Source organism: Buteo buteo, chromosome 18 (genome assembly GCF_964188355.1).
Source record: "Buteo buteo chromosome 18, bButBut1.hap1.1, whole genome shotgun sequence".
In the NCBI taxonomy this organism is placed as follows: domain Eukaryota; kingdom Metazoa; phylum Chordata; class Aves; order Accipitriformes; family Accipitridae; genus Buteo; species Buteo buteo.
In genome coordinates, this window is record NC_134188.1 from 6,397,987 (window position 1) to 6,416,769 (window position 18,783).

The 18,783-nt window shown below is 35.8% G+C and overlaps 1 protein-coding gene across 3 annotated transcripts in view; it reads right to left on the reverse strand.

Annotated features, from left to right (window-relative positions):
* Window positions 1-956: 956 nt before the first annotated feature.
* Window positions 957-18,783, reverse strand: part of NUP58 (nucleoporin 58) — a 38,151-nt gene continuing 20,324 nt past the window's right edge. For all 3 annotated transcript variants that reach the window (XM_075050710.1, XM_075050709.1, XM_075050708.1), the window contains exons 13-16: window positions 17,503-17,704; window positions 11,429-11,527; window positions 8,527-8,622; window positions 957-3,068 (exon numbers count right to left, since the gene is read on the reverse strand). In XM_075050710.1, coding sequence (XP_074906811.1) covers window positions 2,899-3,068; window positions 8,527-8,622; window positions 11,429-11,527; window positions 17,503-17,704 — 567 coding nt within the window. In that variant the 3' untranslated portion in view covers window positions 957-2,898. The remainder of the gene's footprint in view (window positions 3,069-8,526; window positions 8,623-11,428; window positions 11,528-17,502; window positions 17,705-18,783) is intronic.

Genomic DNA, 18,783 nt, shown 5'->3' on the forward strand with positions numbered 1-18,783 from the left:
AAGCAATAAGTGTGGTAGTATCTAGCTAGCCAACTTGTCAGGAACAGAGACAAATGTGAACGTAAAGAAAGTTTTCAGGTGCTGGACCAGGAAGAGGTTCATGAAGCAAGCAATCTAAGGCGTAACGCTATCTTACTTCCTGCTACATTCATTGTAGGGAGAAGAGTGAAGAAAAAACAAGTTACTTCTACTAAAAAAAAGAGGTCACATAAGTAAGTTTACACCACAGCTGTACAACAAGGTACAAGCTAACAGAGAACCACATCCTACATATGTGACTTCAACCTTCCTCCAGTACTTATTTTTCTTTCTTTACAGAACAAATAATCCAGACTTGATTTCATTTCACAGTGTTTAAGTACAGGTCAGCTTCTTAACCCGCCTTGTAGATAACCAAGCCACAGCTTGGATGTATTTGTGATTTGCACTCTAATTATATTATATGTCTTTAAATTGTGGGGGGTGGGGATAAATTCAAACAGTGTATACAATGCTGATCCCTGAAAATCATGGCTACATTCAGCCACCCAAGTAATATTCTGGGAACATAATTATTTCAAATCCCATTTTGACTTTAGTTCGTACTCCAGCATGTCATTATTCTATTACATAATCACTTTTTCACTTATGTCCTTAGTTTAGCCTAAGTGTTGCTTTAATGTGAAAAGAAACAGAACACAGGTACCCAGGAGGCAAAGACTGCTTTCAAATTTACAAAGCCATACCTAGTGCTGTGTTACATTACAGCACGATCCAGGTCTATATAGTGCACTGTGAGGAGATCTAGACAAACCCACAATACAATACCTCCCTTCACCCCCTCACTTTCAATCCAAGATCAAGGCCCTAACTTCAGCAAGAACAATTTTGCACTACATAAATTCTAGGAAAAACAATTCTACATATTAGCTGATGACATTTTTGTTTCTCCTATAACATAGGAGAACAGCAGGAAATGATCTTTCAAATAGGGAAATATTTATTACAAGGATCACAGCATTATTGTTTTATTGTTTGCACAATGGTAAGTTGCACATAGGGACAAACAGTACACATTTAGAATTAGTTTCACAAATTAATACATTACAAGAGAGTCCAGTGGTTTAACATATTAACTATTAAAAAAAGCAATAACAAAGGAATACAAACATTACGATTTTGACTGCAGCCCGATAAAAGTTTAAAAAAAAAGGTTGAAATTAAACTGTAAGCTTTATTTTTCCGAGACATTAAAAAAAAACCACATTGTATCCCTTCCTAAGAGACTGCTCACAAAGATGCAATAACATACAAGTACAAAAGTGAAGAATTCTGTGCTCAGTTTCCCTTAATTTTATCAGATCAAGTGACAAACTGAACATTTGTCAAAGAGCAATCACTGCTGGATGCAGACATCATTTCCAAAACATACAAAATGGTAGTAACTCTTTAACAATAGAAAGCAAATGACCTGGTACTAGAAAAATCTTAAGCACTGTAACTGTTTTAGAAAAAAAGGTGCTTTTGTGAAAATGATTGTGAATATTCATTTGATGCATGTTATATACAAAATATCTTCTACATAAAAAGCAACTTGGCTCCAAAGTTCCATGTTCACACTTCAGCCTGTATCTTTATTTGCGAAGATTCAATTGAGCTATTATTCCCTCCTTAAGATGTTTTCCCAGCTATTTCTAGTGCACACCAAATTGGAAATGCAGCACAACAAGCTATGATGTTGTAATATGCAAGATTCATAAACTACTGTTGCAAGAGGTTTAACCTTCAAATTGCATCATTTTCCTCCTCCATCCCTTAGCAGCAAGTTATTGTACTATACCTCGTATTGAAAGCAGATATGCAACTGCTTTTAAGTCAGTGCTAGTAGCACTGACAAGAAGCTAGTGAATCAACTACGTTTTTGTAACAGCTAATTTGGGTTTTCATTAGAATAGCATATCCTATCTCCCCCAGTTGCAGGGAAAAGCTCATCCAGCCCAACAACCCTCTGCTTGCACACAGACCTTGTGGCATCCTGAACTTTCAGCTGAAGTCCTGCAACACTCTACTGTTCAGCTCAGCAGAAAAAAACAAAACCAGTTTGGGAACACCACCTATGAAATGTCTGTGTCAAAACCTCAGATTCTTCTTTACAGTTGGCTGCTAAATGGGTTAAGAAAAAGGTTAAAAAAATCCAGCTACTAACCACTACTTACCAAACTTTATGAAATAGTAAACATTGTAGTCAGCTGGTCTTAAACAACAGAACACAAGAAGCAATGATGACGTAGCCCAGGACCCACTATTTGAAACTCCTTGGAACATCAAGATATGGGACCACAGGGGAACATGGAGAAAGAGAACGCACAAAGAAAAGGAGACCTGTCTATGGGGTGAGGTTTGCACATCTGTATTTTATACACATATATATACACATACATACACACAGATGTGTGCACTGTACTGTATATATTTACATCCATATACACAAAAACACCCTGAAGTAGATTTAAAGGCCATATCCAGGAACAGAAGATATGAACTCTAGTATTTGTACTAGAATATATTTTATCTGTACAAAAAAACAAATATGCATATATTCATATGGTATAAAGCTTATTAACAAAAAATATTCTGCTACTAACATTAGGTTAAATAGATGGTTTTACAAGATTCTTTAATAATAATGCAGTATAGAACATTTCTAAAACTAGGACCAAAAATAAAAATACATAAACGGGTTTCTATTCACAAGAAAATAGCTGTTCAATATGATTCCATTTTGTATTTCAGACTAGGGAAAAGTAGCAAAATTTTTATAAATCTCCTGGGATGCAATTTAACTAATGCATCAATCTAGAAAAATAGACTTTTCAGATGAACAAAGTTGATTCACTTCCCCTTCCCTAAAAGGGGTGCCTATCTTTTCCCTCGCTTGTTTCCAGCTGGAGGTTTCTTCAGCTGAAGAAGTTGCCCTCCTGTCCCAAAGCCTGCAGATGCAGGATTAGATACCCCGAACGTCAGGCCAGCTGATGCTGTGATGCCGGGATTGCTGAAGTTAAACCCAGATGTAGTCGAGCTGCCAAAGCCTTATATGAGGGAGGGAAAAATATTTTAAAACATAAGTTATATCAGAATTGCAAATTTGCTCTCCTTGGAGTTATGAACACCAGCCACTTTATTACCAATATTTGTAATACTTTATACTAACATGGATCTACAGCAGTACGCCACATTGCTAACACTCTTGGACTTGCTATAGCTTGGATACTACAGCACTAATGCAGTCTACCTCAGTGATTGTAATTCTATCCTAAACCACAAGTCTATTATACCAGTATCCATACAACAGCAGCACCCAAAAGTCTCACCTGAAATTGTACAACAGAAGAAGCACAACTCCTCAACTTCTTGGTCTAAATATGTAATGCGTACGTAGGGTGGGGGGGAAGGCAGAAGCAGAAGTAGACCACAGCCCGCTCACTCCACTCACAGCAGGTAAATGGCAAAGCTGGAGTCGGAGCTCCCGGTCTCGTGCCCTACTGTCTAGGCTACCTTTGCCTGTCTTAACGTATGTGGCACAGACCATGCCTTAAATGAGAGGCAGAGAAGGCTCAAAATCCTTGCTGAATTCTTGGCAATTTAAAAACCAACCTTTACAACTTAAACCAAAAAGCAGCACTGAAAACAAAGCTTTGGAAAAACTGAATGACTAGGTGAGCAAATTGCACTATTTCAACTCCTCCACCCTCTTTTATCAAGGTAAATAAATTGAACATTTGGTTCAGCTATCAAACAAGATCAGTTGAAGAAAATCTGCTTACAGTTTTCATCAATACTAACACCAACTCATTTTACTTTCTTTTGTAAATTTGTATCAGTTATGCACAACCAACTTGGATAATAATTGAAACTATTAGAGGATGCTAGAAATTTCTCAACTGTTACTTAATTAGCAGTAGAACTTCATAACTCCGCTTTTTGTTCTCTCAAGAAACTGAGTAAGGTAACCAATCACACAAACTAACAAGTATGACATGAGCAAGTTAAGATTTTAACAGTTTCATACAAGTTGCACACGGAAACCTGTAAACAATTAAAATATTCAGAAAAAATTGGACTGATTCACAAGCAAAAAAGGGCATGTTCTCAATACACATTACTTAACATACTTTTGTTAGTTGTCTAGTAGACAGTTAAAGCAATCCTTTGATCCCATCAGGATCTTCAACTCAATGCCAAATTATTTTTAAAGCACAGAAATAAAATCTCAACTGGTTGTCTCATCAGAATCCCAAAGTGGCTCTCACAAGCCTGATGTCTTCTGTTCTCTCTCGTTACTGATGCTTTGCATCAAGAACTACTTCAAAACATCACGTGAAACTCTTCCTCCTGCAATCTCTGGACCTGAGTTACACACCACATCATCTTGTCAAGAAAATCCCCCATTACCTACATTCCAGTAACTGCAGTCCTTCAACACGCAGCTGCCTGTGCAGAACTCGTTGTCAATGTAATAAGTGGGCAGATCTAGAGTGTGACTAATGATACTGTTCATTTGGGTCTTGTCTAAATTTTGTCGAATAATTTGTCTCATCCTAGGATGTAAGGGGTGAAGCAGATGCAACTATTCCTCCATTTCCCTGCTAACTCTGAATCCCAAGTAAGATTTTTAGAGGAATAAGCTTATTCTTCATCAGGGTGTCTCATGAATTAAAAAAAATCTTTAATAATCAAAACTTGTCTTGGTAAGGTACCTTTTTACTTCAAGTATGTATCTGAGATAACAGGTAAGCATTGCCTCCTATAGAAAACATCATGAATGCCATTCATAATAAAGCTGTATGTGATCTATAGTGTCAGGAGTTCAGTAGGCAAAGGTAAAGTGCTCAAGAAGTACCTCCTCCTAGCTGCTTCTAGATGCAGGGATTATTTTGAAGCACACAGGGAAGGCAGCCTGAGCTTTGAGTAATGTTAGAATAAGAAAGAGATGTATAAACTGTGTGATAGAAGACTGAGAACGTGCTTGTTAATTTAGATATAACTTGGAAAGTAATAGCTGTTGTGTCAGAAGTGCCATTTAGGGCAGCCACAAAAGCGTAGAAAGGCAGAAGGGAAATTCATCTAAATGGCTTTGTCCATCATGGCAGCATAACAAGGCCATGGTACAAAGTTCTTAAAAGTAAACCAAACCCTAAAGCAGAGTAAATGTTCAGGAAAAAACCTTCAACGAGGTATACATTCAGTCTTATTCCTGTTGCAAGGAAAGAAAATCAATCACGGAATAACTCAGTTCTAGACAGAAGAGTCACAAAGTCTTGAACCATAGCTACAACGTGATCAACGATTTCTTTGTTGAAATTAGTATTACTTAAGTGTAAACAATTATTTTCAGAAAGTAAATGACAACCTGCCCTTTGAGGGCATAGAATTAGCATCCCCCTGAAGGACCTTAGAGTACACGTTATTCCTTGGGTTTTTTGCATCTCTGCTTCAGTCAGCTCTTTAGATAGGTAAGCCAAACATGGAGGTACACACCTCCCCGTAACAATTTTTATTTTAATGCTACAGGGATAAACAGCAGTTCAGCAGATCTCAAAGGCAATCTATTCCTGCCCTCATCCCCCATGCTACAATAGGTGCTCTAGATCAAAAAGAATTTCCAGCACAGCTTTGACTAATGTACTATTAGCCTCTGTATCTGAAAGCTGCTCATAGTTACACATGGATTATATTCAGGTCTGTTTTTCAGCAGTATGAGTACGTCCAGCCACAATCCCACTTGACTATCTCTTATCCCATGTACTGAGGCTGCTATTCTTCTGTAAGTCTCCAACACAAATTCTCAGCTCAGCTCTTCAAAGCCTATTTAGCATCTCGGTTTTCACAAAAATAGTGTGTGTGTACACACCCCCCTTAACATTGTATCTATAAATTCAATGGTGATTTTTTTTCCTTTTTGCCATCACTTTGGGAGTCTTAATGCTTTTTACAACATCCCACTCACATCAGCCTTTTCGGTTGCCATCAAATGAATAAGATTAGGAATTGAGACTTGATTTGTAGTCAGCATTCCACAATGTCTGTGTGTTTCAGAGGGAAGTCTGAGACACTTGTTTCATCCCGCAATTGTGTGTACTAAAGAAATTGAGAGAAGACTGCAGTTGCTCAGCTTTTCGTCTACTGACACAGTAGACACAATGACTGCTCCTGGACTAAGCCCAATTTACTATTAGAAGATGCTAAAGTACATTCAGAGGACTCAAAATTTTCTCCTCAAGCATACAAACTGAAATTGAGAAAAGCAGTATTACTACTAGAAACATTTTCAAATCTTTTAAAGCAATTAAATCTAACTCATCACTTACAAACACTTGACAGAAGCAATTTGGGAATTTATAATTTTCATTCTAAAATAACAACAAACTGATTGAAAACATGTGGAGGAGACTTGGGTCATTACCTAAGCAGCCTAGAAGGACAGGGTGATGGAACACTTACTAGACATTAGTTTCGGAAAACACTTAAGCACTCGCATCTAAACACAAGCAGTAACAACACCATACCCCATAAGCCATATTCACCCCCTTTTCCTAGCCTTTTCAAAAGAAAAAGATTCAGAAACAAGATATAACTAATATAAACCATAATATTTTTTCAGGATCCTGTAAATGTTAAGAAACAGGACATATTAAAATTAAAAAAATATATAATCTGACTAGCTTTGGGCATCATTCAAACCCATTTATACACCCTCAATAAAATTAAACTAAAGATTATATACAATCCAGAAGCTATACGGCATAGGATTTCAGATATAAAAATGTAAATGTTAATGTGCTTCTGGGCTACCAAATTTTTATAGAGGTTTCTATTCCATAATCCCAGTCTAGATCAGGATTTCACGACTGCTTTATTTTATAAGCACAAAATGATGGGAATTACATTTAATCTCTTATATCCTGGTTACCACCTTCTGTAGCCGAGACTCTTGAGATAACTGAAAACAATCTTCATTTTATTAGGTCCAGCTCTCTTACTGCTAAAGAGAGACTGGGTGTGCTGCCACCATGACAAAGCCTGTTTTGAGGAATGCAGTGAAATGACATCTAAATTGTCCCTGCACGCCACCAACATAGCTAAGACAGACTTGCTTTGGCTTGATACCTTATTAGTGGTGGACAACTGATCCATACTACTAGTTTTCGAATTACGTATTTTAATATACTAAAAACTAAATTATGTACTTTGCAACTTAGCAGTTTGAAATGCTGGAATACTATTTATATAAATATTAATAATAGGTAATTTAATATAGGCTCAGGAAAAATAAGCTACAAGATAAAAACATAAACAGTGTAAGTTTTCCACTTGTTTATGATATTAAAAACTAAGCAAAAGAAGGTTGATGCTTAGACACAGCATACTGCAAAATCAGAGATGTTCGATCAAGAATTTACAAGGGTGTTACACATTCATGAGTGTTAGCCAGCTTAGAGAGCTATTTCCACCTTATAATATGAAGCTTAAGGTACTTTACAGGCCTAATTTGACAGCACAACCCATTACTAACCAAGTTAAAACCAAAACAAAATGAAAAGCATGGCAACTAACAAGACAGTGGTCCAAGCTAATGTACTGGGCACTTGCTAATAAATACCAGCCACTTGGTATGTTTGTATTAGTAGCAGTTAAAAAAAACATTTTGCTTTTAAAAAAGAAACATGCTACCAAAAGCCAATCCCAGGAGACATAATACTCCTTCAATCTGTCATTGAAGAAAGACTGTAAGACAGTCTATAGTAAACTGTTTGCCTCAAAAACAAACCCCTATTTAAAAAGCAATTAGAGATGCAAGCTGTAGAAGTGACTAAGATTTCAAACATCTGAGTTAAGGAGCAACTGCATCCATATTTTCATTTTCTCACCACCACCAAAACTAAATAAAAAAAGTGAAATTACTACTGAGTAGTTTAATTGCCACAGAAATGTTTTCAAAGTAGTTAACACAATGAATTACGGATATATGCAGAGATACAATATCTATAACTTACTATTCAAATAGAAAGGATAAGCAAATAAACAGTTTTAAGGAAACATTCTGGACTTCTAAAAAATAATTTAAACTTTACTTCTAAATACAGGAAGTCAAATTGCTGGTACATTTGTCACAAATTTATACACTAATTTCAATAGCTCGGTAACTGTATAGACTATGCATTCATGTAGTAACTGCATTTCTGTGCCTCAGGCTGCATCTGATCCAGTCTGATGCATCTGATCTCCTGTTTCCACTCCTAATTAGATAGACACCATCAAACGGAAAAGATTAATGCTCACTCAACACTGTCTACCTAGGAGACCTTTAACAGAACCGGAGAACTTCTCTGAAAGTGTGTATTTAGCAAGTAAATAGTTACTTTAATCGTTATATACACATGCAACTTTAAGCACATTTGTTCAGTAGCTTTCTTAGACTGAGGGCAGCAGTTTGATTATAATACTTTTGCTTTAAGATAAACTTGAATTCAAGAGAAACAAACCAACCTGCACTTAGACTTCCTGATGGTTTACTTGTAGTTCCAAACCCAAACGATGATGCTCCTGTGGCACTACTTCCAAAGGCAGAGCTACTTCCAAATCCTAGTAGAATAATAGTAAAGACATACAACAAAAAAAATTACAGACACAGCAATTAAAGACACATAGGTTTTGGGCTAGTATTCTAAAACCAAACATAATTCTAAGCATTATTTGGTAAACAAATGTTCCTAGGATTATTGTCTCAAGAGTGTTTTATTCTCAACACAGCATTGAGTTAAGAAAACTGCAAACAGGAAAGCATTGGAGAAAAATACTTCCTTCAAAATACAAAACTGAGTAAAGGAAAAGATAAGAACAGGTGAAGTAAACTATCAGAGTTTACAAAATTGCTGTTGAATGGCTGTTAAATTGGCAAGAAAATGGTAAACAAATGGGCCAAAACTAAGAAAATTCAGACACGTTATACGACTTCTATTACAGAAAGCCGCAGTGTTCATTCACAACTCAAGGAAAAGTTTTCTAGAGTAAACATTTTCTTGAGTTTACATTTGGCTTATTTTAGAGTCGTCCCCCTCCCAGGTTATGGGAGATCAGCTTTATCTAGGAAACCACAAAATAGGTTCAATATAGAATAGAAATAGAATTTCACAATATTTAATGGGAGAAATCATTGTATAAAGGGCAGCCATAACCATATAGCTGTAATAAAACTCATTCTGTTAATTCTGTAATTGACATTTTTAATTTCATAATATAACTATTTCAAGATTTCAAATTGTGTTATTAATACGAGATCACTTCAAAGGAAAAGTAAGTTGATATTTGCAGTTTGAGATAGAGGCCAGACAATAGGAACAGTAAGAGAAATACATTCTGTGATTTTGGCTGTCTCCATAGGTTTCCAAAAGAGAAGAGTATTTGTATTTGAGGAATTTATGCCCCCATCTTAAGTTTCAAGTGTCAGGGAAATACTTGCATTTACTGCAAATTGAGCCTTCACCATTCCTTTACAGAAATAATTTTTAGATTTTAAAACTAGTAAGAATTGAACACACTATCTGAAGTCCTATCTTTTGTCCTATCTAGTTTGAAATGAATTACCAATGATCAGGCAAGGTGTGTGCAAATATTTAATGAAGCATAGCATCCCTATGCTATGTATCTTATATACTTAAAATGCAAGAGCCTCTATGTTTATCACTGACAAAATTGACAGAATATTTATCATTGAAAGAAAGCAAGTTTCCCCAATTAAAGTGATGTTTCAAGACTATACATTAAAAATTGTCCTGTTCAAACCCCCCCAAGATTAAAAAAATAAACAAAAAAACCCTTCAGTATTCATTCTGCTAATTTGTTTCCAAGAGCACACCTGCAGGACATTTTGCATATATTCCTTTATTCTTCTACATTTGCTTCTATCAGGCAAGTCTTGATTTGTCAAAAGATGAAAATTTTGCAAATTAATACAGAATAGATGAAGTGCAAGCAAATGCCCTTCTAAGCAGAGAACTAGCAAAAAAGAATACAAGTTAGGCTTCTAAGACAAAACTAGAAGCAGTTGTCCACCAATTTAAAAGAAAATGTTCTTTAATTTACATAGGCAAGATTGGTGAACACAGATAAACAATCTGTAGTCTACAACCTCTTTGGTTGAAAAGGAAGAATTTTATGGGTTTTTTTAAGGCATTTAAAACATTGTGGGAACAACCTAGTAATTCAGAAGTACTTTCCTTTTAGCCCACCATTCTCAGTTATTTTTCCTGTTTAGATGTACAGACTTTCTTGTATCTGAAAAAGCTTAAAATCTGATGAGAAAGAACATTGGTAGATTTAAAGATAACTTCAAGATGATAATTTAAGGTAAAATTGATGCAACATTCAAGTTACATCATCTTTCCAATACTGAGTGATATTTAATCATTTTAAATACAACACTGATTCATGTGTTTGGCTCAAAGAAGCAAAATGTAGGGATGCAGACCGAGGTGGCAGAGAGGAGATGATGTAACAAGAAAAACCACAACACATTATGTCTGTGCTCAGCAGATGTAACAATTTTCTTTGCAGATCTCATACAAAAGCTTCAGAGGATACTAGTGTCTTTTGAGTTGTGCTGTAGGAACAGGAACCCCTGACCTATACAGATAGGAAATTTACATGCAGATTAGATTCTACTAATCACTTAGATTCTACTTGTAGTTCTACTACTGAGAATTCATTACATTTAAATGGAAAGGTCTACATGAATTTTATAATCTTTATTACCACCTACTCTTTCACAGTCACGCATCCTCTTGGAATACATTTCCCACCAGCACTATTAACATTTTGATAAGTATCTTTCCCTCACCTTCAAATGTTGCTTTTTCAGTTTGAAGAGGGATTTTTTTTTTCCACCTCAGCACTGAGGGACAGAGTGACAGCTAAAGCAAGTATGTTTCAGCAAGTAGGATCCCAGAATTGTAGTAATTTTTTAGCATTTATTCTTATCTTAATCCAAGCAGAAATGGATCCCTATAGTTAAGAGTTGTACATAAAAGTGAAAAACTTCTATGGATTAGCTATGGCATGATCCAATGTCTCAGGTGCCTAACTTTCATATACATAAAATTAAGTCAAGTTGTAGTTACAAAAGGATGTACTTGATGTACTTCCCTAGGTTTAAGAACAGAACTTTTATGTGATTAATTCATCCTGTTTTTTCATTACAATGGCTTATTAGTCTTAGTATTAGCCTTAGCAACTCCTTCTGCAAGACATGAAGAAGTTTGGAAAGCACAGACTGCCAGATTGCAAGGTCCTTCCCTGAAAAAGATCATCCTCTTAGGGAGTTAAAGGTTTGCAAGAGATTAAGATGTGCGGTATAATAATTAAATGAAAGATTAGAAAAGTTAAAGTGTACCTCCAAGGCTTGAAGAACCTAAGCCACTTGATTGCAAGCCAGTGCCAATACCTGAGCCGAATGGCGTTCCAAAACTAACTCCCAGAGATGGCTGTGGCCCTGGTATAAAAAAAATGAGAACAAACTTGCCTTACTCTTTCATAGTAAAGAGGTCCTTTATTTATTCAAGTATTTGATAATGTGAACATCATTGCTTTCAACAAATCCCATTAAGATCCCAAACTTTACCTCATCAATATTCCTCACTTAACTGACTGCCTCTACATCCACCTAGTAAAAAATCTAAGAAAACACTGATTGTAATAAGGTGAAACTAGTCAAGGCTAGTAACATGATAACAACACCATTTAGTATTTTTAAAAGTTAACCAGTCTCACCTTACACTTTAAAACATTAATCAAAACCTTGAGAGTACTCATAGGTAACAACATTTTGCCACCTGTATTAATGGAATCAGAGTAAGGGAAAAACCTTCAAATTAAAAACATGAGCACTGACACTAATGTAACTAAAACTATATTTAAAAGTTAATTTAATAAATCAGAATCTTCAAAACTAGTCAAGTATTCCATCCAAATTTAAACAGAACACTAAGATAAAAAACAAGACAATGACTTTATTTTATTAAATTTATTGTTCATTTTTAAGCAAGTCAATTACACAGTAACATGACAATTCAATTCTTTTCCACACAAGTGATAACTGAGATCTTTGAAGCTCTGCTACATAACACCATTCAATAAGGTAAACTAGTCAAACCACCTGTTTAAATAAACATTTACAAAAGGCACAGTTCTGTGTACCTTAATGAATTAGATACATTCAAAATTTCAGAGTCAGAGTTTGTCCCATAATTAAAAAAAAAGTTGACAGTACTTTCCCTGCATATTCACACTAAGATGCAGGACTGTCAAAAAACATTTTCAGTCTGCCAAGATGAAATTTACAGCCTCAGTTCCTTCCCCGCCCCCTCCCCCCCCTTAACCTTGGGAAATAAAGAATCAACTTGCTAGCCCATTACTAACACATTTTAAAATAATTAATTCTGATAAATAATTAATTTATTTTGACAGTTTTCACAGTACAATCTTATACTCCTGTCTTTTTCAAACAGTTTTCAGTGCACTAGTTTAAAATTTTAACCATTGAAGATAAAATACAGTGCCAAGCTCTTAATCCACAGACATTCACACCTTTCCTCAAGGTAGCCTTCTCCATCTTTGAACGTACTTTATGTACTATATCAATGAAAATGATGATTTATTCAAATATTACTATACAAGCTCAGATGATTTCAGTCTTTTTCCTATACCATTATCACACTTGCGCTTATTTTCATTCAAAACTTCCTTCTTTATACTACAAAGTTTCCTGTTACTAATATTTATCTAGAATTTTAAAATGTAAATATTTCAAGCTTTTAAAATCATTTCAGTATTTGAAGATTTAAATGGAAAATCATTCTGAATCAAGTGAAAGGCACTGTATATTGAAAAGTAACATCTTTGCTAGGAACACAAAATTCTTATGTGATCCAAGCTGAACGACATCTGTATACTCAAAGTAGTGTTAAACTAGATTTTAAGGGCAACTAAAAGTTGTTAGCTTTCAGTCTCTGCTTAGCAGGGAATAGTTGGGAAAACCAAGCTATTTTTTCAGCTAAAAAAAAAGTATATCAGATGTTATAATGACAAATTTTCACATAAATTTCAAACTAAACTTGTTTACATCCAGTTTAAATAATGATACATCTACCTAGCAGCTCTTTAAAAATAAGAAAACTGTTATCAATAAAAAGAAACAAAAAAACCTACACAAGTTAGTCATCTAATAAACTAAAAGAACTCCAAAACACATATCCAGTCCCTTCTCAAGTGCACAGGTTTCTATCTCAGTAGGAGGCACTGTTAGTGGAAGACATTAAAACAAAACACTACAGTCCTCCAGGCTAAGCTTTTTACCAAATGCAACATGCTTTTTAGAACCAGTAAAAAAACATTATTCTAAAACACCTCAGATTATATAAAACAGGATCTTATGCCTTAGGCTAACAAGCTTTTCATTGAGCAACAGCATATGATATTTGTTGATTTTGTACCATAATGTTCTGAAGGCATCATCACTACTTACAGTTCTTGTAAGTAAACATAATTTTCAATAGCAAAAACCTAGTAATAAAAGATTCTTCAATGCCAAAAGTACTAGCAAAAATTTGGCACTTCTGGCTATTATAGGTACAAGACAAATTCTTTATAACAAGTATTTTAACATTTTAAAACTTGATATATTTGCCCTGTAGAGCTTTTCAGTTTAATGAATAGGACCCACTACAAAGAGTCCACACAGGTCAGCCAGATTTCCTAAAGTGACATTCTGCAATTTTTTAAATCACAGCTGGTCCTAACAGTGAACAAATTTAGTGTCACAACTTAGATCTGATTCTGACAAAATAATACACTAATTTTAACCAAGGTTGATATCAAATTACACAATAAAAATTTTAAGTGCTATAAAGATTTCAGTATCCTTTCTCATAAGCACTTCAGTCTCATACCGAGTCAAGCCAAAACATAGACTGTGCTAATAGCTCGATAATGCTTTGACTAACTCTGCACTTTACCAGTTAAGGAGAGAGTAACTAAGTTTTTGGGAGGGTACTTTATTTTTAGAGGAGGAAAGGTGAGCTTGAATAAAAGCATTTCTTTAAGACAACTTAGTCTTACCAGAAAAACAGCCTCATGCATTTACAGCTCTTAGTTCACTAGGCTTTGATTTCCTTCAAAATCTTTTACTTTAGTCCTATCAATAGTAACAGGTAGACTAGCCACCATCATTTTAACTTCCATGCTGTTCAAGATTGCTCAGGGAGGGTGCAGGTGAGGCAGTGGTTAAAACTCTAGCTGCTACTGCACAAAAGCATGACCAGCCTCACTGCTACCAATAAAGCTATGCTCAGAGCAAAAGTGCTAAACTAGGGAGAAAAGTTGTGTGCAGGCAAGACTTAAGCATAATTTTAGTAACTCCAGCTTCAAAAAACAGCACAAAAATCGTGCTTCAGTGTGCACACCACAGTCCTGGTATCCTGATTACCCATCCCAGGAGACCAGTGGAGTGCATCTTTGCTCCCTTTCTTCCATATGGCCAGGATCCACTGGCTTGACTTAGTTCAATAGAAGCCAGACATGTCTTGGCACACAGAGAGAACATAAATAGGGTGCGTATCTACACCCAGGAACTGGGGAAACGTTCCCTGATCCCACAGCTTAGATGTAGCTACTAAACTTTTAACTTCTGAACATAAATTTAAAATAAATTATCTATCTTTTTCAGAGAAAGAACAGTAACTAACTCTAAATTAATCTTACAAAATAGACTTAACCATGTAAACATCAATTATTTTTTTTAAAAAGACACTAACCATCCTGATCCCTCAATACTAGAGTACCGTAGATTAGATTTTAGTCAAAAACTTTAAAGCCCAGATTAATTTCCTTGGTTTATTCTTATCTTCAAGAACAGCAACAGCAGGTCAGGTATTACACAGACACCCTCTCCCCCCCTTAGCATACACCTCATTTCATAGTCTTTTCTGTCATAATCTTCTACCACTCCTCATCTGTCCCACACTTCAGGATCTAGATCTTACAAAGAAATACATGCTATTTTAACTTATAGCAGATAGTTTATCAAATTCATAATAACTTAACACAAAGTTAACATGCAAACATTTGCAGTTTTACTGCAGCAAATGGCCATTTGAAAACTCAAACAAGGAAAAGGAAATGAAGAGGAGGCAGTCTTTAAATATTTAAAGATTCCTGCAAAACTGCAAGAATAAATTCTTTTCCTGTTCCACTAAGAGTAAGACAAAAAGTGGCAGCCTTAATCTAAAGCTAAGAGGTTTTAGGTAAACTGTTGGGAAAAAGTCAAGCACTGACATCAGTAATCTATGAAAGCTGTGAAACTCTCCTTTCTAGCCAGCTTTTAAGACTTTAAGATATCTCTGAAATAGGTCAGGCCTGACTAGTCCTGTTTTTGAGCTAGAGGAACAGAAAAGATGACTTCAAGTTCCATTTTCTAAGTTTTAAGCACTCTTGAAGGGCCACTCAAAACATCAATCTACCTCTGTTTCTCCACATCATCAGGTGAGTTGCATGGAGGGTAACAGTATTCCAACTGAATAAGTAGTAAACAAATTGTTGTCTACTTTTGTTGGCATGTTTGACATAAGTTAATGGCTTTGTTCTGTCTGCATCACTCTTGTAGTTGGCACATTTTTGGCTTTTGAAATACTCTGCCAAAACAACCAACCAAAAAAAACCCAAACCCAACCTCAAAACCAACCTACATTGACTCCCATTTGCTCCTTTCACTACAAAACGTTACAAAATACCTCAAGGTATAAAGTGACCTTACATCAGGTGTGTTGGTACAGATCAATTTTGCCTTTTTTTTTTTCTCCTCTCTTCAACTCCTACCCCTAAGAGAACATTCACAAAGTCATGCCATAAATGGCATCAACTTACTGAAGTTATTAGCAGTTCTCTTGAATCTGGACTAGGAAGAAGTTCAAATCCCTCACCCCAATTCACAAAAATGCAGGTGTAAATTTAAACGTGGCATCCCAAGTATATGACTTGCATACACAACTAATCCAGTAATGACCGTGGAGAGTATTTTAAAAAAACATGAGACAAGGAGGAAGATGAAGGGAGGGGGAACTACTCTGGCAACATTAGGTTGCACAAGCCAACTTCTATCTGCATTAAAAATCCTGAAGCATGACATTACATTATCTCGTGTTTTCTGTTTAAAACCAGACTCTTTTGCAGATGTCACTTCAACCAAATTTCCATGGATTAACATAGCAGCAACAGGAAGACTGTGGTGTATGATGGAAATTTAGAAAAGAAATATTTCATAAAGACTTCATTCATTGTGTTCAAAATATTTTGGTGTATTTGTCTTTTAAGCCCATCTCCTTGCTGTTTATAAAGGCCAGGGCTGGAAGCACGTTTTATTTTCCTTTTATGGAGATGGCAAGGACAGTCTATTAATTTGTCAAACTTAGGGTGGTCGCTGCATAGGTCTCTAATTAAATCCATTGAAAATATGACGGCTATTATAAGACAAGAGAAGGAAAAGGTGCTAATATGACTTTCAATACACCTATGATAAACAACATTTTAGAAAAATGGTAGAATGAAGTTACCTATGATTTTCATAATTTGCTGACAGACACATATCCATGTTCAAGTAAAATTAAACGGAATTTATCTTATTTCTGTTAAATGATTAAATATTAATTCCATTCTCTACATTCAGGAATCCCTCTCTGAGAAGTGTTGGTTAGTATAACAATGTCAACTAAGGTGCCTTAAGTTATTTCCTTTGCCATACATATCTATTCTTCATTAGTAGTGGGTCATGCATTTCCTCTGGTTTGGCCTTCCTCTTACACATATGCATACACAGAACCACTGATCCACTCTACATTCTCTAATATTTATCCGCAACAGCAGAATGGCTAGCAAAAACTCCTCAACATCACCCTGACAAAGGAGTTGGCTATAAAATAATAAGCCAGGCATCCATCTTCCTATTCTACAGATGTTTGCTCCACTATCCTTCCTGTTCTACAGCATTTTTCATTTTACAGTTCCAAAGTGCTATATAAAAATGCAATATTAATTTTACATAAGAAAAGGTAATATGCATTTAGATATTCTCTCCTCACCGATTTGCAATAATTTACTATAACCATACAATTCTGGAAAGAGGCTATACTATGTGTATTCAGAGATGTTACTTAAGAGTGAAGACTCACATTCCAAGGGGTAAGTTCGAACAACACAGTAAATATCACTAATACAAGTAAATTCACAAGATTAAGTATCTGTTGTATAATTATTGCTAAGTCTACCCTGCATTTTTCTATTGGCTATGTATCAGTAACTTTGCTCATCACAATGTTTAGATTTTTAGTCTAACACAAAGGAAGACCTCATAGAAAATTTTACACAAATTTACTATTGTCGTAACACTAATAATCTATAACTTGAATGCACTCAGACCTGTAGCAGGCTGTTGCTGCTGAGTAAGTGTTGCAGCCATCGCAACGGCTGCTGCATTTGGTATGTTGCTGAAAGGGGTCGGTCCAGTGGTAACACGTGGCGCGCTCTGCCACTTCTTAGCTTCCGTTCGTCTTGCCTCAAACACATCCATGGCATCTCCCAGAAAGGTTTTCCTGTAGCCAAGGTATTGGTCTTTGAGCATCTGAAGAGGGTGGGGGGAAGCCATTTTAGTTCAGTGTATTTGACATAAAACCTTAACTTAACAAGGAAAGAGACACTGAGTTATAAATAAAATTTAAAAAAAAAAAGCCTCCCACAACCTGAAAGGGTCTAGTCAGGGTATAAGCTGGAAAGAATTGTTTTACATCAGCTACAGCCAGAACAATTCAATTTGTATCACTGTACTAGCGGACCCAAAAGGCAAAATACAGCCATATTACTAGCTTGTAACAAAACAATACACTCTTCTTCAGTGCTACCCTTTCTGCATGGAGTCTGCTTTTGCTCCCCTATTACCTTCACCTCTGTTGCCTTCCTTTCTTTCACTCTTGCCTGCCTTTCTTAGCACAAAGCTAAAGAACCTACCAGAATTTTAGAATTCGCTCGTTTCTGATGCATTTCATCAACTATATAATGCAGTGCAAATGCAATAGATCATTCTGCTTTAGACTAACAAGTAGCCCAAATCTGCTGTGCTGTGATCCCCCTCCCCTTGTCTATGCCCTTTCCTCCCTCAAAACCCCACCTTCTGTGGCAACACCTGGCGTGGCCTGTTCATCATGAGCCACTTCTACCTGTCACAGATGAGGGAACTATGCATATCTTAGGTAACATAAAAAGAATAAATGGCTTCAATTAAAGAACTGATAGAATTATTTCCATCTTCTAACAGAAAATCTTTACATGTAAAAGATTTATTAAAAGCAAAGAACAGTAGGTTCAATTGAATTTTATGGAAGGCATATTATGTCCTGTTGTTCCTGGCTAATGATATGCTTGTTTCCAAGAAGAGGAGCTTACAGTCCAAGAATTCTGACTCAGGATTTGCACAGCTGTAATTCTAAATCTATCAGTAACAGCAGGAAACACAGAAAGAATGACCTCACTGTCACATCAAGAGTGCTGTCTTTGGAGAGAAGAGACATTTGTAGAACTCTGATGAGATTTAATACAATGACATGCTGACTGCCATAAGAGCTGACAAATGCCATTAGACATTGTAGAGCAGCTCTTAAGGTTAATCTATGCAGAATGATTTAATGACATTCTCTACTTGAATTG